Consider the following 26,133-nt stretch of genomic DNA (forward strand, 5'->3'; position numbering starts at 1 on the left):
GAAATAATCTATTTTTCTTAGACATAAAAGTACACAGTGACAGTACACATCAAAATAAAAGTTTTTTTCTCGAGGATATCATAATTTAAGCCCTTAGAAGGACGAGCGTAGTGAGGACTATTAAAAACTGTTAAAAAAAATTCTATTATTTTTGTGCTTTGTCCGATTTTGACAAAAAATGTGTCAATTGAAAGGTATTGTTTAATGTAATCGAAAAAAAAATTAAAAAAAAAATTGCAAACAAAAAAAAAACGTGTAAGAAAAAATTAAAAAAAACTTAAATTTTCGTATCACGCTGAATAACTGCTAAGAACGACAGATAAGATATACAATGTCGATACCTGAGTTTTTAAAATGAAAGACAAATAAATTCATAATTATAAACTGAAAACCGAATCGAAATCGGATCAGTAGTTTTTAAGAGACAAGTGGCCAAAGTTGGCTTAGTTTGTTTATATGGTCGCTTTTAAATTATTCAGCCAAAAAGTCAGAAATAATATATTTTTCTTACAGCTAAGAGTATGCATTGATAGAAGACATCATAATAAATGATTTTCGCTGAGGATATAAAAATTTCATCCCTTAGGAATCCGAGCGTAGCGAGGTCTGCAACGAAAAACAACAAAAAAACAAGTTTTTTTTTTGGGTGGTCTGATTTTTAGAAAACGTGTGTCAATTGAAAGAAATTAATTTATGTAACATAAAAAAAAACTTGGTTTTTTGTTGTTTTTCGTTGCAGACCTCGCTACGCTCGGATTCCTAAGGGATGAAATTTTTATATCCTCAGCGAAAATCATTTATTATGATGTCTTCTATCAATGCATACTCTTAGCTGTAAGAAAAATATATTATTTCTGACTTTTCGGCTGAATAATTTAAAAGCGACCATATAAACAAACTAAGCCAACTTTGGCAACTTGTATCTTAAAAACTACTGATCCGATTTCGATTCGGTTTTCAGTTTATAATTATGAATTTATTTGTCTTTGATTTTAAAAACTCATATATCGACATTGTATATCTTATCTGTCGTTCTTAGCAGTTATTCAGCGTGATACGAAAATTTAAGGTTTTTTTAATTTTTTCTTACACGTTTTTAGCAATTTTTTTTTTAATTTTTTTTTCGATTACATTAAACAATACCTTTCAATTGACACATTTTTTGTCAAAATCGGACAAAGCACAAAAATAATAGAATTTTTTTTAACAGTTTTTAATAGTCCTCACTACGCTCGTCCTTCTAAGGGCTTAAATTATGACATCTTCGAGAAAAAAACTTTTATTTTGATGTGTACTGTCACTGTGTACTTTTATGTCTAAGAAAAATAGATTATTTCTGACTTTCTGGCAAAAGAATTGCAAAGTGATCATATAAACTAAACTTTTCCAACTTTGGCAACTTGTACCTTAAAAACTACTGATCCGATTTCGATGCGGTTTTTAGTTTTCAATTATGAATTTATCTGTCTTTGATATAAAAAAACTCGTATATCGATATTCTACATTTTGTCATTCATTCTTTGAAGTTGTTTAATGCGATACGTAAATTTACATTTTTCAATTTTTTTGTTACTTTTTCTGAACAATATTTTTTTTTTAATTTTTTTTTAAGTTTCACTAATCAATATCTTTCATTTGAGATACGATTTGTCAAAATCGGACCATATGATAAAAAGATAGATTTTTTTTCATTTTCATAAAACACCTCGCTGTGCTCGGCTTCCTAAGGGATGAAATTTCGATATCCTCGGAAAAAATTGTTTACTATGATGTTTACTATCACCATGCAAAGCGGCTTGCTTCCATCTAAAAGTGCAGCTTTTGGTCAAAAATTCTCCATAACAAGTATGACTAAGAGTCATGCATGACATTCATAATGGCAAAGGTTACCTAGGTTAGGGCAACGAACCATAATCTGTAAATTTGTCTTCTAATGATATGTCTCACAATTTAAATCGTACAGATAATATTTATTTCGATGTAAATTTTAGATAACAATTACAAGTGTGTAGATATAATACCTACATACATAAATACATAATAATGCTTGTCGGATTTTTTGCATTATTCAAGACTTTAAAATTGTATAGACAGGAATGACCTCATAAAATAAAAGTCATAAATTTATAAGTTATCAAATTAAAAATTATTTTTCACCACACCAACTGGTAAAGGCTTTCTTTGCTATTCGAAAACAGATAGCAAAATTGCATTTGATCCACAAGGGGGCAAAGTAATTTCATACGAATTTTAACTCTATGTCTTAATCTGGCTGCTAGATTTTACCTATAAATGATGATTTTGAATCATACATATTGAATAAATTGATGTATTTCATTTATTTTGATGTTTTATAGTCAGTATATTTTGTTCGTGTTGGTGTGGTGAAAAATTTTGTGTTTCACGCGGTGACAAAGTACCTCGCAACGGTCAAGATTCCACTTTTTAAACCACTCGCTACGCTCGCGGTTCAATTTTGGAATCTTTCGCTTGCTCGGGTATCAATATTGGCACGTGCGATTAAACCACTACTTTGCCCCCTTGTAAAACAAATAACTATTAATTAAATTACTTCTCTTCTAATATACAGGGTAAAATAGAATCGTGAACCAGAACATGTCTTCCTTTTTCTATCATAATTTTTTTGTTTTTTTTTTGTTTGCACTCTATGGTTACTTATTTTTCTTTAATTAATATTGTGTACATACTGAGAATCTTTTGAAATCATTCATTCTTTGAAGAAGTAAACTTTTTCCATTTCTTGACTCGGCATGAATATCTCTATTGCGAAATTAATCCTTCTGACAAAATGTCAAGGTCACTTGTATGAATCTCAAATAAATATCATGTGATTCGAGCTCATGGAACGGCCCACTGGGTATAGTGGGTATGCGTGAGTCGACTGACAGGGTGTATTACTTTACTAAAGTGCGGACAAAATACACGACATATCGCTCTAAGTTGATGAGACTTTATTTCTGACTCTCGTGCACGCCAAGAGGATCCGCTTCTTTTAATAAACGTAAGGAAAGGTCAAAGAATATGTTAAAGTTTTTTTTTCCTTTCTAAGTTTACAGTTAACTAACTAGACAGTTAGTTATTATAACGAGGAGTCGAGACGAGTCTGGACGTAGACTACATAATTTCTCATTCAGTTAATTAGAGAACAACGCACATTTTTTGTGTTTTTTATACCTTTGAATAAAATATCAAATAATATAATTAGCATGCAGTAAATATATTACGATTCTTAAGATAAGATTAGTGGCTACATTTAGAGATCTGTTTAAGTGGAATAATTCAACTGATTTCAACCACCAACCATAAAAGGCCACGACCATTAACCAATGCTAAAGTATTTGCTCAGGGTCATATTTTATCTTATTAAGGAATAAATATATGTTATATTCACTGAAAAAATATGCTTAGACAACTCTTATCTTTGGTCGTGGCAACATTTATTGATCACGATCAGTCATCATTATAATATTTTGATGCTATAAAGCCGCTTTAATTATCAGTTTATTCATATAAAGATACAAGTAAATCTCGCCTTAATGGTAACCGAAAGTGGGACGTTTTATTAGTAAGTTAAGTACTAGATAGTGTGTTTAGACACACTCACAAATAGTACTTAACGTTTTTCACGTATTAGGCGCCTGTGTTTGGTTAAAAGCAACACATTTGATTATATTTAACGATAAACCAAGCGAGCAAATTCAAATTACGAGGCGTTCCATTCAGTTAGTTACTATGTAATAGGTATAACATCACACAAAGACAACACAGACACAATTCAAACATCTGTAATAATTAATATAAATTAAGCTAGTAGCTTTCTCAGTGTGACCAACGTAAAGGTGAAAAAAACTTAGACCCTTAACCTACGCTACGCTATCACTCCGGCCAAAACTGTAATAATTTGACTATAAATTGTATAAGAATTAGACACAAAAAACACTTTCAAATGAGTATTAGTGGCCTACTCAACCCAGAATAGGAATGAATAAAAAAAATCACAAATACGCCATTTCATAATGTTTATTTTATGATAAGTTTCATTTAATAAATATTGTAAAACTTAAATGTAATTAATTATCTCTTTTGAACACATCGGAAAGACAAAGGTGAATCCCTATAAAATTTGAGTATTCACATAATCGAGTAAGTACTTATTTATGTTTCTAAATTTTACCTACTAATAATAGATAACATTAGCGTATTAAGTTTCAGAAGTACAAACGAAATACGACAATATTATACGAAACCTTTACGACCTAACTTAAACTTACATCTAAATAACAATTCTCGCATATTTCAAGGGTGATTTCGTGCCAGAATTCAGTCGCACAAAAATAACAAAGGAAAACAATGGGCCTATCCGCCAAATAAATTACGCTAATCAGATAAATTGACGACAACATTGTTTAAATTAGCCATGATTAAACACCACTTTCACGAAACATAAATACTAAATGGGATTTAGAGGTTTCAGTCGTGATAATAAAATCTCATTAATTAATTGGCAGTATCAGTTTTGTAAATCACAGGAAAAAATCAGTACGTTATCAGCATTCTAACTTTTTGTTTTGTAACAACATATTATATTTGAAAAGGTTTGCTCATGATTAAGCTTAGTTTATTCAGTCCTCGGAGGACATGAATGTATTTCTATTTCTTAATCTAATGTCTAGAAATGCCACTTAATTTCAATTACTACAAACAAGAATAGTTTATATTCTGAGCTTAACCCCTTGCAATTTTGAGGTCTAATTTCAGACTAAAGCCTCCGCCACACATGGCGTGAGCGGGGCGCGGCGCTGGCGGTACGCTTTCATCGCGCCCAGCTCACGCCACGCTCTCAAAACGCTCATGTGTGGCGGAGGCTTAAGTGCTAATTCCAGTTAGTTGTAATTGGTGTCACGCGGGTAGTTGTATTTCAGGGCTGGCAGTCGTTTCGGTTGGCGCTGTCGGGCCAGTCGCACACGTTCAGCTTCACGTTGAACACCGTGCCCGGCTGGCACGTGAACTGCACGCCCTCGCCGTTCACACACCGCCAGTACTGAAAAACATAGTTGTAGTAGTTAGGGTTTTTGTGGTAGGGTTCGTTTCTCCCTCGGAATTTTAAATTTGATATTCATTCGATTATACTTGACATTGACAATTTTATATTCACTATTTTAAATTATGCTGAAAATAAAATTAATAAAGTCAACACTTCGAGTAGCCAGACTTTGTGACTAAAGATTGAATTTCACCTCAATTTATTTTTTCACCGGTGATTATATTAAAATATCCATTTCATTGTAGCACTCTCCTTTACCTAATAATTAGGCATAACATAACATATGTACTTATGTATGTTTTTCGTGATACACTGTAAGTTAGGTATTAGGTAATTAAAAGGCTTTAAGGCTGCTTTCAAAAAAAAAACGACAAAAGAATGTAAAATGTTTTTATAAGACTGGATTTTTGAAAACTAACTCACTAAATTAATTATGAATTTTTCTCTAATGCACGTTTAGAAAAACGCACGTATAGAGCTGAATCAGTCGATCTTATTTGTAAAATTTGGACAATTTTGAATATTAAAACGGGTAAATTTATAATTCGTATATCCTGTACCACAATCATTTCAGACTAGATTTTTATTTTAAGTTTTTGAAAAAGAGTAAACTAGCCTAAGGCGAATTCAATTTTTTTCAGAAATTACCTAAAATTAAGTGACAATTTCTTTGAAAATCTACATCACATCGAAGTAAGTTTTGTACTAAATTAATATTATAAATTGCTATTATTGATTTTTGCCAATTTTTTGAAAACGAGCCTTCACCGGTACAATTATTACCACTTTTGGACATTTTCTCATATTTTGTTAGACCAAATAGAAAAAGTCCTATAATGTGATATATATTTATAAACTACTCGCAAAGCCCTTTAATTTGATACCACACACGGTATGATCGAGCGCTCGGTTGCGATTTCACTATTTTTAACACGAAAGCCCTCTTAAGGTGCTATTTCTTAGTAACTATACGTTAATTAAACTTCAATATTAATTTAATAACACAAAATATTATTTAGGTTTTGTAATAAAAAAAATCTGTTACTTCTTTTCGTTTGTTGAAATAGTACAAGAAATGTTACGTACCTTATCACACTTCTTCTTGTCCGGAATGTAGTCCTCTTCATTGTCGCACACATTATGATTGTCAACTTCATTATCCTGGAATATTCAACATTTATTTATTTATTTATGTCATATTAAATATACTTTTTTTTGCTATTTACTAAAAATTATACGAGTTATTACTTTTAAGCAGCCATATTTTTTCGCTTGACTGGATTTATAAAAGCGTTATCAAACTAAAAACTAGGTTTGTTATTAGAAATCCGACCGACCGCTCTATTTCGAATATTATTGTAATTGTAACGGAATATACGTTGAATAATATTACTGTATTACATTTCTGCGAAGTCATATAAGTAATAGATTCTACTATACTACTATATTCCCAATTTTATTGCTTGTATTTGTTTTTCAAAAACATCATTTCCCCGTTAACTAGGTATGCACATTGCACAGATTTTCAAACGCTCGAAATTCAGAAATCGGCACCAGAAATTGTAGCATGATTTACCGTAGGAGGTTCTTCGACATCTGGTGTCTCCGGGCTGATGATTGCTGGAGTTTCGGGTTCCTTGACAGGTGCGGCCGTGGTGGTGGCGGGAGTAGCAGTGGTGACAGGCCGCGACACAGGCCGCACGGTGCTCGCGGGCTTGGCCGGCGTGGGTCTTGCGGTTGTTGTTGTGGGGACGGGGGCGCCTTCGGCCGGGTTCGCGGCGGTTGATGGCGGCCGGGCCCATTCCGGCTGCGGAAAGTTGTTTGTATTCATTATTCTGATACCTCAGAACTTTGGATTATCATTGGCAAACAGACAAAAGGTAATATTTTATTAAAGTTATAACATATCGCTCTGTCAACTTCGGAAAATAAGAGCTACTGAATGTCTTTTATACACTATCACTACTAGCTTTTGCCCACGGCTCCGCTCGCGTTAAATTCGAAAATTGCGGAATGCTCCATACAAACTTTCACCCCCCATATTAGGGAAGTGGGGGGTTAGAAAGAGACAAAAAGTAGCCTATGTCACTCTCCATCCCTTCAACTATTTCCACTTGAAAAATCACGTCAATTCCTCGCTCCGTTTTGTCATGAAAGACGGACAAACAAACAGACACACACTCTTTCCCATTTATAATATTAGTATGGATTAGTATGGATTACAAAATTACTAAATAGAATTCTTACTGTAGGTGTAGTATGCCCGGTGCGAGGAGGTGGCACAGTGTAAGAGCTCATGTGTTTATGCAAAAGCTTCATCAAAGGGTTCTCGTCACCGCAAAGCCCCTTGAAGTCGTCCATGTCAATAGCCCAAGTCATGGCGCCGAGATAGCCCTTCTCCTTGATCCAGTTCATCTTGATCTCCACACTGCGAGGGTCTTCGTAGCCCACCCACTGGGTGCCCTTGTAAGCGTAGGGGCATTTGCCGGCTTCATCCCATTTTTTTGTCCAGCCTGAATCTTTAGCGTCTACTTCCGTGCAAATCTAAAAGAATATTTAATATTTGCGTAAGTATTTAATACTTTAAAACCGAAATAAATTACACATATGAAAGAAAAAGTGACCAAGGCCCAAGCAAGGCAAGTGGCAAGGGTTCTATAGAATATAATTTGACTTGTGTTAATTAGAATTTATTTAATACTTCTCGAACAACAAACGAATATTTTCATTAATATTTTGTATTATAAGTAGCACACTAAATTAAACTGTGATAGGTGGTCTTAATACTAAAGAGCGATATAATGAAAATGAAATATTTATTTTTCAAGTAGGCATATTACAATGCGCGAACGTCAAATAAAGCTACGCCGGCTCTAACCCTACGCCTCAGCCTCGAGAAGATTTCAGTCCCCCCTCAGTTGGGATAATACATTTTTCCAGACCTTTTTGGGTAATTTTATGATTTGTAATTTTTTTGTTTTGTTTAACGCTGTTAAGTGTTTACCTCATAATAGGCCCAGAATCCAGTGGCGTTAGTGTAGGACGCGGGGTCGCCGCCGCCGGCCTCCTTGTTGATGTAGGTGCCGAGGTGGTAGTTGTTGTTGCCGGCCGACAGCGTGAACGACCGCCCGTAGAACGGGATGCCGACCACCAGCTTGTTGGACGGACAGCCTTTTTCTTCCCACAGGTTCAGTCCGTCATTCTGGAATTATATATGTACCTAGTTTAGATTTGCTTGCCATTTCAGACTCTTTCTGAGATTTCTTCTTTAAATTACCGATTTAGGTATGTGTATTTTAAATGTCTCCTCTATAAGCTCACTGTATTTACGATACTATTCTGTATGATTTCCCGTTCGGAGTTTTTTCCTATACAAATAAAAAACACGGAACATCACATATCAGTTGGTAGGCAAGATTCTTTCCCAAATGTATTATTGAATGTTTAGAATTATTTTTATACATGTACGTTTCATCCAATGTGATGAATTATGATATGTACTTATATGTCAAGGAAAATGTTATTATCATTTTTCGCACCCACACTCACATTCAGGTGAGTGAAATGTTCGGCGTGGCGTCCCAACTCGCAACTTCTTAGGTGTAGCTAATGTATTGTGACGCCTACTCTTTTATGCCAGCAAAGTTGAGCTGCTACATTTATCATAAAATAAAGATACGGTTTACACGTGTATATTAAAGACTCGCAGGATACTTACTCGTACTGAAACCAACCAAACCAACAAATGAAAACGTTTCAAATTGCAAGTTTATATTACAATATTCACAATAGCTTACCACATTGAGTTTTTCATACGCCCATTGGTCATGCGGACGCCGGTACAAGGGGGAGTGCACATCAGCGAAGCCGGCCCAGTTGCCGCGGAGATCGTATGACATCACATGAATCGCGTCCAACTCCCTTCGATAAAGAATTATCACGTTTTATTGCAATTTGAGTATGGAAACGTGATTGAATTTCATCCGTCAGAATTATAATATTCATACTACAGACAATTAGATTCGATTTATTAATATTTAAGTAGATGTTGATATTGTAATTGTAAGATGCGCCGGGATTAATTTGTTTTGTGCTGTAAATGCGTCTTTTGAAGATATTTTATAAACGGAAAATGTGAGAACCATTATAGTCTACATTAACCATTATTAGGTCGACATACTTCAAACTTAGAGGATTGCGAAAGGACGCAATTATCTCGGTTGACGTTAAATACTTTAGAGTACGCAGAGAAATAAGAGATAACGAAAAAGTGTAGGTAGTGAATACTCACTGGCACAGATCGGGCACGTGGTAGCCCTCCATGAGGCGGAAGTTGGCGAGCGGCACGGCGGCGGTGAGCTCCCAGCCCTTACCGGCGCGCAGGAAGGCGCGGCGCAGCTCCTGCACCAGGTACAGGAAGCGGTCCTTGTCCGAGAACGAGCCGCCGCGGTCCGCCGCGCCGGGGTACTCCCAGTCCAGGTCCAGACCGTCGAACGAGTACTTGTTCAGGAAGTCTATAACAGTACTCGTGATTATAATCCTACATTTAGAAATACAGCTCTGGGAAAGCTGTTCTAGACCATTTAATTCATTTGCCTATATGTGTTTATCTATTAGAGGTAGGTAAGGTAATAGGCAAATTTTTCTTAATCTGGTTATTACAGAATTTTAGAAGAAATAAATATAAATTTCCTAGTGTGTGGTCTCCTCTGAGAAAAACATACATTTTCTACAAAAATAATAAACTGTAACAAAAATAAGTTTCATTCTCGTGTAAATTAAGCAATTTTCTTGTTATAACATTTATACATTTCTTCTTGATCCGAATAAAAGCGACGAAGAACATAATACCTATGACATCAGATAAATACGCTATCTTGTGCTCGTGAGCACAAATCATATTTGAAATCGTCAAAAGGTGCCTGAGCGTCAACGTGTAGACCACGGCTTATACCCGCAGAGCATGATATATCTCTGGAATATGACATTTATTCGAGTCGAGTCAAAGCAAACGGGCTAACGTAGAACAATATAAAAATTCCCGCTGCCGTGGCACAATCGTGATGAGAATGTTTATGTGGGTTTCACAGAGTAGTAATAGAACAGAGGGAGTCTTACTGAAGACCGGCTGTGACCCAACAACGGCGGACGTTTTTTTTAAATTTTATTTTATGGCTTGGTGGCGACCTTTCAAGCCAGCAATGGCAGACGGTTTGCGATGTGCAAACACGATTTAAAATCTAAATAATTATAATTCAGGTCAAAAGAAAATCAATTCTTCACTTAATTTATCAAAAATTAATTATTTTACTTGAAACTTAGAAATATCTTGTTTTTAACAAATAATAATGACTCAGTGCGCCGTGTGCAAACACTATTTAAAAAAAATACTGGTCACACTCTTGTTTTGCAGTTTGTTGGTTTACGATTATGAACAATTAATATTGTGATTTTACGCATGATAACGTGATAAAGTATTAATTTACGCATGAAAAGTTGCTTCGTATTTTTTTTTCGATTGTTGTCATTTTTACACAATTTGACAACGCATGTAGGCATATTTTCTTATTTTTCTGGAGATGTTTTCGCCATGGGCGCCTCGATCCGACTGACGGGAGATTAGTGGATGAGGTCATAGACAAAGCTATCAATGTGGATGATGGAATCACAGGTTTTTCTTCGGAGTTATCCGTCCATAGAATTGTAGGTTCATGGTGGGTTTTATATATTTTTAATCACGCCTGCGGCTTGCCCTCACCCTTCCTATTAAATGAGTTTCTGTAGGAAAAGTGTAAGGGTTCTCATATACCTAGAAGTAAGTACTTTTAACATTATTGATTTAAAGATGAAAACTGTTATTCACTTATTAAATAAATAAACAACATAGTCCACAAACACTTGTTGACGAACGCTATGCACGATGGTTTGCGTCTTTGTTCTCTAGATATTTGCAAAATGTTGTGTTATGAAGTGTCTGTGTCCGGTTTTAGAAGATCGCAATATCCTCACATTCAATAACAATGTTAACTGGAATAGATGGAGAATGTAACAAGGCACGGGGTACATTTTCTTTTCGCATATTGTCGCCTCTGCCGGCATCCGGAAAAATGTATTTCTTTGTAAGCGCTTAGCGTTACATAAATATTTCCGCGAGGAATAGTTTATGTAAGTAATTCCTACGTAATTTATGATAACACACACAATGAAATGTTCTTTAAGAAAAAATATTCTTAATATGAGCAAGTCTTTATCACATATCTACGGTTTAACTGAAGAAGGTGTAAAACAATTCGTAGCTTAATAGACGTAAGTGTTTATATAGATATTATTTCATTATCAATCCCAACGAATCTTTAACGGACGAACTTCGGAGTTAAATGTTCATCAAAAAACCTCGTGTACCAGAATACTAATGAAAGGAATCTCTCCATGGTGCAGAGTCAATAAACAACAACACGATTAGCATACCTACTCGCGTAATCGTTTGGTCGTCTTAATAGTAGATTATACAGTATACACCAAGGGAATAAAACACTGTTTTATGTCACGGGCGCGACATTGAATCCTGAACGTAACGAAGGACTCCCAGTTTTACTCCCGAGCGTAGCGAGGGAGTTATAGAAGACTGAGTCCTGAGTGCAGTGAGGGATTCAAGCGCCCAAGACAAAAACAGTTTTATTCCCGAGGTATATACTCTACTTTTCTCACCTTATGCGAGACAAGAAAAAACAGCAAATTCTTGAAATGGAGCTATAAAATGATACCGCCGCAACTTGTCACAACTCGTTTCTGACAGCATTTCAACAAATGAAGATCGTGCGTCAAATGAAAATCGAGTCGGTCGCGGCTTCGGTTTTTGAAAATCGAGTTGGCCATGCCCGCCGCGGGCATTACGGCTTAACGAAATTAGACTTTATCGTCATAGCAATAAGGTGCAATTATTTGGCAATTACATTATTGCGCCGTGTGTAATAATGAATTTTCATACAACATTATATCACGGTTGTTGACAAGGGATATAATGTCATGCTTTCCGTGAAGTTCTAATGACATATAATCCGACTTTGTCGAGCATGAGGTGTGAAAAGGTTTAATACAATACCCTATTAACCCGATTTAATCCTCAAGCAATTAAGCCACTGACCGCAATAATTCATCAAATCGTTATGAAATTCTTAACTCAAATATACTGTTTTATGAAGTTTTTAAACCTTTGTGTCATACATTGAACTACTATGTACTACGTACTAGAAATGACAACTCGAACATATTCTGTGCGCCGACCGGCAGCGACGGCAGCGCGAGGCGCATGCGCGTGAAGCGAACCGTGTCATAGAGTAAGACTTGACCACCTAGACGCGACACTTTTAGTGTAGAGTTGTAGACCTTTGTTTTATACTTTGCGTGTGAAATACTAAGTAGTTTACTTTTAGCAATATTATACATTGTGTTATATTTAATTTCTACTCAGTGAAATAAAAATAAGTATTTGTTTTTTTCATAAATTTTAATTTCCTTTGAATAAAATTAGTTTTGTAAGTTTCTGTCACTCAGAATAATAATCGCGCCATTCACCTTGTTTTACCTCCCTTAAACACCGGTTGCATTAAATACTATTTCAGTTTTGGTGTCACTATTTTTCGTCAATAATGAGAATTATAATTCAGAAATAATTCAAAATCATGCTTATTGTATAATATTATCGACTAAAATTCGTATTAGAACCGTGTAATATTCAAAACTATAAATTGAAATAAATATTTTTATATTATGTATTGAAAACAGAATATGATCACAATTATTATACCTTATTATCTACATGTCATGTCTGCGCGATTCATCTATAATATAATAAATAATAATAAAATTTATTTATTCAAAATCAAGGATACATAATTGCTTACAAACAATTACACTAGGTATATGTTTACTATTGAGGCTAGTTTAGGTAACCATAAAGTTACTTATCTTATAGATAGGTATAGTTTATTAGCTATGTATTTAGTAGTATTATATTATGATTATAATTACAGAAACATAATAGGTATATCCTCGTTTTGCCCCTGCATACACAGTATGCGTGACTCCAAAAATATAATATGTCCTAAATTAAGCACATTGGGCAGGACGAGGTTATACATACATTTATGAGCCGCTCGATCACAGCCCCTGATTTGCTATAATAAGATTAATAAGGTGCAATATTAAAATGCTTTATAAACAGAAGGTAAATAAATACCTACCTACAGTAATTTAAATAACTAAGTGTAGTAAGCTGCATCTGTTCCCCGTACTAGTATTAAACTGTATCACGGAGGAAACAGGATTCGCTATCCACATTTTAAAATGTACTTAATGTCTTGACAATAAACAACATAATTATGTGCTTCTTAACATCTGTTTTTGCCAGTTAAATTAAATCTATGATTCCAGTTGTCAAAATGGCGGCCATAGCATCGCGTTTAAGGAGCCCGTCCCTTCATTATAATAATTAGACTTCCGGTTGGGACGCCATCTTAGCGGTTTCGTGTCGTGAATAATTTATTTTTCTTTTACTCATTAATGTTGTTTAAAGTGTAATATTGATAGCTTATTATGCAGTAAACTAATGGTGTAGTGAGAAGCTGATGAAGAATTGTTCTCGAAACGCGTTTAGCCTCTTTTTTGTCGTAAACGGCCGGTAGTCCACGTGCTCTTGTAAAATCTAGCTATCAATTTACAAGTGCTAAGACACCGTACAATGTCGTACTTACTGTACAAAAATTACTAATATTAGCTCATATCACCTTGACACTGGCGAAATAGTCCCAATGGACTGAAGCCATTTAATTTTAAAAACTGAACTGAACTTATAATAATTACTTAAATTAAGTTAGATCAAAATAGCTTGTCTACTAACCGATGAAATGTGACACAGTCACTTTTATTAGATTTTCTCGTATAACTTCAACAGTATCTTATAGCACAGGAAGGCATTTTTTCATTTTATTTGTGTGCAGTCAGAGACAACCTCCTCCCACTACGCGCAGAGACTGACTGAGGCAACATAAGTCCACTGGACTTATGTTCGTGGCGCAAAACTTTTTGTTCGCCGTGTCCTCTCTAGTACATTATACCTCAATGGTCACAGCCTGTAAGCTGAAGGCGGGTTGAGGGGGCGGGGTGTGAACCAATGGCCTGCTTCCGTAACGTCGCAAGCGCTACGATTTTACTCGGCCCTTACGACCTTTCGGTCGCGATGATGAGCCCTGCATAGAGTGCAAAGATTAGAAGTTGTAGTATAGAAGTGACACGGGTTTACATAGGCATTTTTTTTTAAATTTATGACTCAAATACTCAATTAGCGTGAGTTGTTAACAAAAAACATAAATCGCTGTTAGTTTTGTAACGACAATCAAGCTTGAAATCTGTATTTAAAACTAAACTTTTTTCACGTTTTCAATTTAGATTATAGCTTAGTATAATTTACATAATTAAAACAAAAACGTGTTTTTATTGAAATTCGATGCTTAATTATCGTTGCAAAACTGATATGCGATTTAACTTTTTTTTTAAAATTCTGTGAGTCCCAATTTTTTTAAATGCCCACATATAAACCACATATAAACCGTAATCAGTGCACCTACAGTGAACTCTTTTAAAAACAGACAAATATTTATTGAATGGACAAAACACAAGTGCATCAGGACATTGACGTGCACGTATCAGCTTTAAGCTGCCTGTGCATTAGCAAATAATAATAATAAAGCTGCATACGGACTGAGCGTACATGTGTACACGTAGCCGCAACTGGATATTAGTTATTTATGTGCATTGAACTACTATGTACTACGTACTAGAAATGACAACTCGAACATATTCTGTGCGCCGACCGGCAGCGGCGGCAGCGCGAGGCGCATGCGCGTGAAGCGAACCGTGTCATAGAGTAAGACTTGACCACATAGACGCGACACTTTAGTGTAGACCTTTGTTTTATATTTTGTGTGTGAAATACTAAGTAGTTTACTTTTAGCACTATTATACATTGTGTTATATTTAATTTCTACTCAGTGAAATAAACATACGTAATTGTTTTTTTCATAAATTTTAATTTCCCTTGAATAAAATTAGTTTTCTAAGTTTCTGTCGCTCAGAATAATAATCGCGCCATTCACCTTGTTTTACCTCCCTAAACACCGGTCGCATTAAATACTATTTCAGTTTTGGTGTCACTATTTTTCGTCAATAATGAGAATTCAGAAATAATTCAAAATCATGCTTATTGTATAATATTATCGACTAAAATTCGTATTAGAACCGTGTAATATTCAAAACTATAAATTGAAATAAATATTTTTATATTATATATTGAAAACAGAATATGATCACAATTATTATACCTTAATACCTACATGTCATGTCTGCGCGATTCATCTATGATTCCAGTTGTCAAAATGGCGGCCATAGCTTCGTGTTTAAGGAGCCCGTCCCTTCATTAGAATAATTACTTAAATTAAGTTAGATTAAAATAGCTTGTCTACTAACCGATGAAATGTGACACCGTCACTTTTATTAGATTTTCTCGTATGGCTTCAACAGTATCTTATAGCACAGGAAGGCATTTTTTCATTTTATTTGTGTGCAGTCAGAGACAACCTTCTCCCACCACGCGCAGAGACTGACTGAGGCAACATAAGTCCACTGGACTTATGTTCGTGGCGCAAACTTTTTGTTCGCCGTGTCCTCTCTAGTACATTATACCTCAATGGTGTCATATAAGTTTGTGTAATGTCACATGCTATTTTATACGAACATGACTGAACCAAATAATAATATAGGTACCTACCTCATTAAGGAACTCGTTAAATTAAACACAAAGGATATCATCCTTTGTGTGCCGTAGTATTATACTACTTATTTAATTTCAGATTTAGAAATTTGCTGTAAGCTTCATAATATTCACTTTGTGTAGAGTTTTACAGAAGGGTTCATGTGTTGCTTACAAGGGTAACCGACATGAAGTCTGTTTAATTTGATTCAGCCGGCGTATCATGCTGCCAATTTTATCACTTATCCACGTGGATAAAGCATCCGTCACGCTTTAGCAAGTATGTTAGTGTGAGAGTGACAGATGTCTTATCCACGTGGATAAGTGATAAAATTGGCAGCATGATACGCCGGCAGGGCAAGATAAAATACATGTACGCTCTAGCTATTTCCACGTCACGAATCACCACTTATTTATGTACGTATATATGTCAAGACAGGTACGTACAGTTTGTGGGTTTAATAAATATTGAAACTTTGTGAATTCTGTGTGAATATTCAGTCAAGTTTACGTTTCCTATCAGAATAAATGCTTATTGAAATTATCCGTATATCAGTCGAGTCGGGCAGTCAAAAATCCTAAGTAAAGGGTGGGCCTGTGATACTTAAATAAATTCTCTCTTCGTCTGGACCTCTTTCGTTAATTATAAAATGTTTGCAGAGGTATAATTATGGTGTCAGTTAAAATAAAAACAAGCAAATCTGAACCTTTTTTTGAAAACAATCGTTCTTATGACCGTTATTGATATCAATGCGGATTGATACTCTTATTGCCTGGCCTCTCGAGCCAATTAACTCTCGAAAACTTATTTTTGTGGAGTTACTTGAAGAGTAAAGTATACTCCAATAATACGGCAAACACAGCAAAATTAAAGGAGAATATTCGCCAAGTAATCATTACTATCATTAACTTTGACTTTCGTCTTTCAAAATTTACAAGCAAGACTGCCGCAACCGCCACGGACAACTTCTTGATGATTCAATATTTTAAATGTAATTTTTACTTCAAGACATAAAATAATAATTGCATATAAAAAAATCAGACCACTCTTCATAAAGTTTACTAGAGCAAGGGCTCCCAAACTGTGCGCCGCAGCGTCCAGGCCGTAGGCGGTAGGTGATAAGGAAGAAGGGGCGCCATCAGGCTGTCCACCATACCTATCTCTTTCGAGTAATTAAGTATAGCTAAGTAAGAAGTAACTAACTGAATGTGAGGTGCGACCTAACCTATTAACTAACACTTTGTTCCGAACTTACCAACCACGCTCCTCACAAAAGTCAACCGCGAGCTGGTCTGCGCGACCATCTGCGAGTACTTGGAGCCGCCCTCGGCCCAGCCGCCAACGGCCACCATGAACTTCACGTTGGGGTGGGACTTGCGCAGCGATGTGAAGTTTCGGAACCCTGTCTGGATAACGTCCACCTGGGAATTCACGAAAGGTTTTTCAAACACGTCTTAACAACCTATTTAACCTACTTGTTAAATAGATTGATATTACATGTCTTAAACAAATATGATATAAATTTAAGCATGACATCCAACTGATCCAACCACCAATCAGGATAATAATACTGAATTAGCTGAACGGAAAAAGGAGGTTCTACACCGAGAAACTACGAGTGTTAATGACGATATATACGAGTCCGGCCACTGGCTTCGGGCACTTCCATCGCGACAGATTGGCACTGTTTTGGACCCAAGTAGCTTGAGAATAGCTATATGCTTAAGGCTTGGGTCCAAAATATGTATCCCTCACAAGACAAGTGCTCCTGCGGCAAAAATGTCGATGAGCTGGGCCGACATGGACTTTCATGCAGCAAAAGCGCCGGTCGCCTGTTTCGCCATGGCACCATTAATGATTTGGTCCGTCGCTCGCTTGCCACCGCCTCTGTGCCTGCAGTTCTCGAACCCACAGGTATGGTAAGGGACGATGGCAAGCGTCCCGACGGGGCCACTTTAGTGCCGTGGAAACTAGGCAGAGCCCTGGTATGGGACGCTACTTGCGTAGATACCTTCGCGCAGTCCCATATCCAGGCGACTCGCACTCAGGCCGGTGGTGCGGCTGACCAGGCCCAGATTCTCAAGCGCCGCAAATACTCGTCCTTGCTTAAGGACTACGAGTTTGCGGCTCTTGCTATGGAGACACTGGGTCCTTGGTCGGCCGACATGAAAGCCTTTGTGGGAGCTCTGTCGGCTCGGCTTATCGACTCTACTGGAGACCCTAGAGCTGGCGCGTATTTCTCGCAACGTATCGCACTGGCGATACGGCGAGGAAATGCCGCCAGCATAATGGGCACCATGCCGCAGGCGGATTTGTTAGATGGTTTTTTTCTTTTTATAATTGGGTTCTTTTATTTTTATTATTTTCTAATTATTTCTTTAGTATTATTTATTATAAGCTTATTTTTAAGTAGGTAGTGTGATTTAGTTATAATTTAGTTTTATTTTCTTTGTAAGATTTTAATTTAAGTGTTTTTATATGTTTTAATGGTTATTGATAAATAAAATTTAGATTATAATTTAATTGACAGTTAATAAAAACTATTTAAGATTTTAAGTTGTTGAAAAATAAAGTCTATTAATTGTTAAATTTAAAATGACGATAAATTCAGATCAGACTAAGTAGCTGAACAAGTGCTGATGGTCTACAGGTAAGAGCATGCGACTTTCAATCCGGAGGTCACGGGTTCGAACCCCGGCTCGTATCAATTAGCGAAATGTCATTTTTGATATTTGCCAGTCGCTTTTCGGTGAAGGAAAACATCGTGAGGAAACCGGACTAATACCAATAAGGCCTAGTTACCACAGGGTTGGAAGGTCAGGTGGCAGTCGCTTTCTTAAAACTAGTGCCTACGCTAAATCTTGGGATTAGTTGTCAAAGCGGACCCCAGGCTCCCATGAGCCATGGCAAATGCCGGGATAACGCAAGGAGGACGATGAGTTCAGACAAGTAGCTTTGAATAGTTTGAATGTTACCTCAGGGTCGATGACGAGCACCTCGTGCGAGTTCTCGGTGACGCCGATGAAGGAGTAGATGATGTGCGTGCACAGGTCCACGGGGATGTCCTCGATGCCGTAGCGGCCGACGCCGGGCCGGTACACCGCCCAGTTGCTGAAGTAGCACACGATGCGCGCTCTGCCATCCGCTGGTATATGCACCATGAAACAACAATATATACACGTGCACATAGGTACATAAACTCACGCCTGTGCTTACAAAAACGGTAGACAAAGCACGTGGAACTGCTCATGTTTCAATGCCACTTAAGGGGTTGAAAAAAATAAAAATAAAATTGTGATTGGTATTGCACTGACAGGTAGCTATCTGACACCGCTATTGAACCATAAATCCTACAGTCGACTTCTACGACACCCAATGGACAAAACGGTTGGTGAATTTACGAGGAACAACAATTATAAAATAAAATTCGGTTTTACATACGGTTAAAATAAATTCTTAGCTCGAATGCAAAATTCATCGTAAGTAATTAAGCTAAATAATTATATTTCCGAGTAAAGCGGTCAAACCCCTGTTACTAACATCATGTTTTACAGATAAGCATGTTACCTACGAAATAAAATGTATAAATAGGTAGGTAAGTACTGTAATTTCGACTAATTAATTTGTTACTCTGAATTGAAGGAATTACCCCTTTGTTTAGAAACTTAGGAAATGATTCAAATGATAATCCATACTAATATTATAAAAGTGTGTGTGTCTGTTTGTTTGTCCGTCTTTCACGGCAAATCGAAGCGACGAATTATCGTGATTTCTTAAATGGAGATACTTGAAGGGATGGAGAGTGACATAGGCTACGTTTTGTCTCTTTCTAACGCGAGCGAAGCCGCGGGCAAAAGCTAGTATGATATACCTACTTAAATATGAGTTTTTAGTACAGTTTTAGAACGATGGATGTTTTCTTGCGCGTGTGGTAAAACCGTTGGGTTATCCAGGTTATTCCAAAAAAGTTCGTGAGCTTTTTCGATTTCATGTTGTTTTAATCACCAAAACCGGGCCATGCGTTGTTTTAATGCATTCAATGACCCTTTTTATGGGTAGCGACGATAAACCGACGGTTCAATAAGTAAACTGCCTTCGCTGGACCCGGGCGCATTACTGCCCGGAGTTATCACCACAGCTTTATTCCGGTAAAGCTTACTTATTTGGGTCAAATATGTTTGGGATTGGGATAACTACTGGCGTCTTCCATGTAAAATATATATTATAGACATAACAATTAAAACAACCCTAGAGCGAGTCGGGCTGGCATCTTGAGAGTTCCGTTTCGTACATCACACAATTTACCAATGTTTTTTTTCTTAAGTCCTACTCCCGTTTGACCATAAACTTATTATCCATAAAATCATAAACTTTACTATAGGTACATACTACTATTTTCTTTACATATTTCAAAATTTTATGCCCAGTACTTTACGAGCTAAGGGGGAAGTAGATAATTTAATGTCTTTTTCTGTAATAGCTTCCAAAGTTATCGCTCAAAAACATTGTTTCTAAAACTTTTTTAATTTTCTAATTTACCACCCTAAAAGGGTCATCAATTACAAAATTGAAAAAATTGCGTAAAAGCGGTAAAAGTCCGCTGTTGGGTTACCAAGTTACATAATTATGTACCAAATTATATTCCTCAATATATTCATATATGTAGCAAATTGATGTTAGTAGGTAGTTAGTGCCAACTTACATTCTACCGCAGTCATTGCGGCCGCCAGGAAGGCCAACGACGCTAGGATCGCACGCATCTTGCACCTGAAACCAAATGCAATAAGTACTTGTTTGTATTGACAAGACATTTTGTAAACAATTTTAAAGGACCTCTGGACTGTTTTCGGATATAGAGGTATGTTAGTAATATAAAATTAAATAGAATTCATTCACTGATTCAAAAACACCGACAAACTAATCCTCATAACTAAATATGTGAACCTATCTGTCGGACACAAAGTAACGTAAAGCTCGCTAATAAATCACAATTAAGTGTAAACTAATCTTTTTTATCCTAATAAATATACCTTTATAAAGTTAATAGAGCATATTTCGTCATACGCATGAGCTTATGATAGTGAATAATTTGATTAAATTTCACAGCCTCAGTTATGAGGTTATATAATTAATATGCTTATATATTATGCTCGGAAAATTAGCACGGCAATATTGGGTAGATATAGGTAATAAGTAAATTGTTATATACCATATTAAATAGTTACCTTATCAAAGGATGCTATGTTTTGCTCAACATTTGCAATCAAGATGACTAGTAATTAAATTAAAAACAAGTCTAGGAATGTGTATATATAGGCACATTCTTAACATATTATACTATTACAACAATTATTTTAATAAGTGTGTTGTTTTTGTCTTACTGCTACGGTCTTTGAGCAGTCTTCGGACAGAATCTATCTAATCTTTCTGCTTAATAGAAACTTTATTAAGTAGGTAAGGTAATTTTAAAATGTTATTTTCTTCAACTACGTAATTGTACGTAGAGTAATCGGTAGTGATGCCACATTTAAAATTGACACATTTATTGCAATCAAAAATAATTATGTATATCGTGAACCAAATTGGGAGAGTCAGAATAGTTATTTGTTAAGGGGGCAAAGTTGTATTTTAACGCCGAGTGTGGAATTGAAAAACGAGCAAGTGAAAGGATTCTATAGTTGAACCACGAGCGAAGCGAGTGGTTCGAGAATAGAATCCTGAACTTGCCGAGTTTTTCAATACACGAGAAGTAAAATACATTTGCACCCAAATGCAACACAAAACTTTTCCCCTCACTATAGCGAGGAAACTACAACGCAAAAAATGCGTTTATCACTGTTTCCAGAAGTTCCACAGGTGGTAAATCGTCTTTATTAGTAGATTCACCTACTTTTATCAATTTTAAAGCAGTTAATTTGACTTTATTCAAGGTCAAATTACTTTACCCACTAGTGGATAAAATGCGTTTTTACCCGCTGGTATTAAAGGACAAAACACGTGTTTCCGAGCTAGTGAGGGGAAAACAATATTATACGGTCGGTCGAGAAGTGTTACTTAGTAAAGAATTCTATATACATACTAGCTTTTACCCGCGGCTTCGCCCGCGTAATAAAAGTATTCTTATTGAAACCTTTACAAAAAATAAGATTTTCATTTGGATCCGTAGGTTTCTTTGGTAAAGCGGGGCAATTCTCGACTGGAGGGCCATTGTAACTGATCTATTTGCTGTACGGTCAGCCAAGAACCTTACACTGTTTTTTGGCTGACTGTACCTAAAAATTATTACTATTGTTTTAAAAGAAATTCTTGCAATGATTGTAGAATTGTTACACAGCGACCACAGCGTAGGTAGTAGGTACGAATATGTATGTATTTTACCTATATAAATATTTATACTGGGGAAACTTCATATAACCCACATAGCCAGTATCTCGACGCTATGGTCGGTAGGGTAAAAAGTACTTCCTTGCGTTATCGCTTACAATTTTTTCCATTTTGCTTATACTTATTGCAAACGTAAACATATAAAAGGAAAGCAAACAACCATCTTCTTACAGCACATTGAATATAATAGTTATCACGGATGCAGGATACTCGCCGACGCCTACTTACTAATAATCCCTTCCCACTGAGCCACCTGCATTTTATACTGCCTAGATTGCCGACCGATTATTCCGACCCCAATCCCTATTCTTATCCCCGTCCCTATCTCTATCCTTGTCCTCGTCCCCGTCCCCGTCCCGTCCCTATCCCCGTCCCCGTCCCCGTCCCCGTCCCCGTCCCCGTCCCCGTCCCCGTCCCCGTCCCCGTCCCCGTCCCCTATCCCTATCCCGTCCCCTATCCCTATCCCTATCCCTATCCCTATCCCTATCCCTATCCCTATCCCTATCCCTATCCTATCCCTATCCCTATCCCTATCCCTATCCCTATCCCTATCCCGTCCCCGTCCCCGTCCCCTTCCCCGTCCCCGTCCCCGTCCCCGTCCCCGTCCCCGTCCCCGTCCCCGTCCCCGTCCCTATCCCTGTCCCCGTCCCTGTCCCCGTCCTTGCCCCTGTCAAATTATCATGCTAGGAGGTGAACTTTGAAAAATCCTTTCTTAGTGCTCCTCTTATGGCTATTTTGGATATTTTAACCCTAATAACACTACAACAGGGGGGAAAATTACTTTTCCACCTCATTAGATTTTAAAATCGTTCTATTTATCGTGATCAGCCACCCGATAAACCTTAAAAACGATACCCATATTGTGTTTTTGACTTTACCCCTTTGCACCCCTTTAGAGGTCAAATTTTCAAAAAACCTGAAACATGTATTTAGTCATATGTCTTTAGGAATCCTCCTATGAAGTTTCGTATAAAATAGTCAAACTAATCTTGTTTCCCCATACAAACTTTGAACCCTTATTTGAGCCCCTTAGGAGGCGATTTTTGAAAAATCCTTTCTTAGTGCTCCTCTACACTATATAAGGAACCTACGTACCAAATTTGACGTCTCTAGGACCAGCGGTTTCGGCTGTGCGTTGATATGTCAGTCAGTCAGTCAATATCTTCTTTTACATATATTTTTGATATTTAAACCCCATTGCACCACAACAGGGGAAAAGGTATTTCACTTCCGCCTCGTTAAATTTTAAAAACGTTGTATTTATCGTGATCAGCGACCCGATAAACCATAAAAACGATACCCATATTGATTTTTTTACTTTATCACCCCCTTTTCACTCTTATAGGGGTTAAATTTTCAAAAAACCTGAAACACGTATTCAGTCATATGTCTTAAGGAATCTTCCTGTGAAGTTTCGAATAAAATAGTCAAACTAATCTTGTTTCCCCATACAAACTTTGAACCCCCATTTGACCCCCTTAGGAGGTGAATTTTGGAAAATCCTTTCTTAGTGCTCCTCTACACTACATACGGAACCTACGTGCCAAATTTGAAATCTCTAGGACCAGCGGTTTCGGCTGTGCGTTGATATGTCAGTCAGTCAGTCAGTCAGTCAGTCAGCTTCTTCTTTTATATATTTAGATATCTTTGAAAGCTGTGAGTATGAAAATCTTTCAAATGTTGTCTTGTTCACTCACCAAACATAGTTGGTACCTACCTACTTTAAATGAGTGATCATAAGGTTTTTTCTTCGAAATATCTCATTTATTTGTTACACCAAAGAAAAAATAGATACGTATTTCAACTATTTACCTTGTCCACGTGCTTCATTCGCACATTAGTCGTATCGTATCAAATCAACATTACCTGGAACCAGGCTGTGGAAAAAGGGAAAGTAAAACTCAGAACACGATGTTTGATAAGTAGATTCTGGGAATTTTTCTCGTAAATTTTCATTATTTGCAAATAAGCTTTTAAGTCTTTTAACCTAAAAAAATAACGTAGCTTCATCAGAATTAATTCCATTAACTTTTCATAACATATTAAACCAAACGAAACGTCACTACAGATTATAAAATTAGTTTATCATGAATTCATTAATTACTAGTTTATTTTTGGCTAAAGTTAATTAGGGTAGAGGGGAGAGGTTAGGGGGTCTTAAGTTGTTGTGATACTTACTATATTGTTTCCTGTATTGAGGTGTGCAATAAAGAGTATTTGTATTGTATTGTATTGTATTGTAGAGCTTAATCCTATAGTATGGGAGTAAATAGTATAAACACGCTTGTCTCATTTTGTCCATATTGCCTTGCCTACACAAGAGAGAAGACCCGATCCTTAATTGAATACAATACAATGCATGCAGTTGCCGCTTCTCACGTCGATGACAAGAGTGAACAATGATGACAGGCGTTTAGTTAACGGTCTCGTTTGTCACTTAACGGTGCATATTGCTCTAGTTAACGACGCCTACTGACCCAGTGTCTACCTACTGTTCTCTTGTGTGACAAAGCAGTTATTAAATGGACAAGCGTGAACAAAGTGTCTATGATTTCGTTAAGGAATTTGATTATATTGAATGCCAAACAGAAAAGATATAAAGGTGATTTGGGTGACCGAGCAAGTTTGGGATGGAATACGCGATTTATATAAATACAATGCATACTCCTATGCGGCATAAGTATTATATATCTGGGCGACCGAACTTCGCTCGGTTCTATTTTAATATATCACGTCTTTAGATTAAAAAAAACTCTTATAAATACAAAAACAAAAAAAAAGACAAAAAACAAAAACTTAATTTCTGGCCGGGATTCGAAACCGTGACACCTACGATCTATCTGCGTACATTAGACCGACCTCGTACGACTGAGCTAAACGGAATCGATGCGCGCGCGGCGAAATTAACGACCATATTTTACGTTTACTAACACGAAAGAAAAACTCATGAAAACTCGAAAATTCGCGTTTTCCGGGATCTAAGGCTACGCTAGATCGATTTTTCACCCCCGAAAACCCCCACATAACAAATTTCAGCGAAATCGTTAGAGCGGTTTCCGAGATCGTCGGTATAAATGAATAAATAAATAAATAAATATACAAGAATTGCTCGTTTAAAAGTATAAGATATTATATGTGGCTAATGGCTAGACTAGTATTTGATTAGACTGACGCATCTACGCAATTGAATTGTGTATTAGTGAAAATGATGTTTTACAAAAGAAAGTGTCAATAGTAACAGTCAAGAACTAAAACGGAATAGCATTGGTATACAGCGTGTGTATTCCATACGGGCGAATATTTGAATAACGATTAGTATTGGACCTAAGGAGCCTAACTACATGGTTTTTTTATTGAATAGATGAAATATTTTTTTTCATACATAATAATTCAGCACGCAATGTATTACGTCCACATCAATTAGCGTACCTACCTAAACGTCATTACGACATGACGTTTATGTCATGTCAAGTTAATATGGACGGCGTACATTGCTGCTTGGTCAGATTTAAAAAAATAATTACTCTTAATTAATAACACTTTTTAATAAAATGATTATACTATATGATTTGTATGGTTAGATACTATAACTGGATAAATTATTCGCCCGTATGGAATCCACACGCTGTATACCTATAATTTACATTGGTCGGTATTTAGTTTCATAAAGATATTAATTATTTAAACCAACATTATAACATAACATATTTCTAACAAATCTGTTTAGCTACACTCCGTTTGTTAAAACATGGATTTAAAATAATTATACCTATAGGTAACATTACTACCATTACTTAGAAGGGCCGAGACGAGTGAACATTAACATAAAACTATTTTGCGTTAAGGGAATAAGTACTCGAACAAACGGTTCATCAG

General features: G+C 36.4%; 1 protein-coding gene across 1 annotated transcript in view; it reads right to left on the minus strand.

The window, feature by feature from the left end:
* Positions 1–4,023: 4,023 nt before the first annotated feature.
* Positions 4,024–26,133, minus strand: part of LOC125225733 (endochitinase) — a 34,354-nt gene continuing 12,244 nt past the window's right edge. The window contains exons 2-11 of the mRNA XM_048129578.1: positions 20,576–20,640; positions 18,849–19,018; positions 17,129–17,294; positions 9,357–9,579; positions 8,863–8,986; positions 8,070–8,267; positions 7,313–7,609; positions 6,642–6,872; positions 6,152–6,226; positions 4,024–5,062 (exon numbers count right to left, since the gene is read on the minus strand). Coding sequence (XP_047985535.1) covers positions 4,940–5,062; positions 6,152–6,226; positions 6,642–6,872; positions 7,313–7,609; positions 8,070–8,267; positions 8,863–8,986; positions 9,357–9,579; positions 17,129–17,294; positions 18,849–19,018; positions 20,576–20,633 — 1,665 coding nt within the window. The 5' untranslated portion in view covers positions 20,634–20,640 and the 3' untranslated portion in view covers positions 4,024–4,939. The remainder of the gene's footprint in view (positions 5,063–6,151; positions 6,227–6,641; positions 6,873–7,312; positions 7,610–8,069; positions 8,268–8,862; positions 8,987–9,356; positions 9,580–17,128; positions 17,295–18,848; positions 19,019–20,575; positions 20,641–26,133) is intronic.

The sequence above is a fragment of the Leguminivora glycinivorella genome, chromosome 1 (assembly GCF_023078275.1).
Source record: "Leguminivora glycinivorella isolate SPB_JAAS2020 chromosome 1, LegGlyc_1.1, whole genome shotgun sequence".
Lineage (NCBI taxonomy): Eukaryota > Metazoa > Arthropoda > Insecta > Lepidoptera > Tortricidae > Leguminivora > Leguminivora glycinivorella.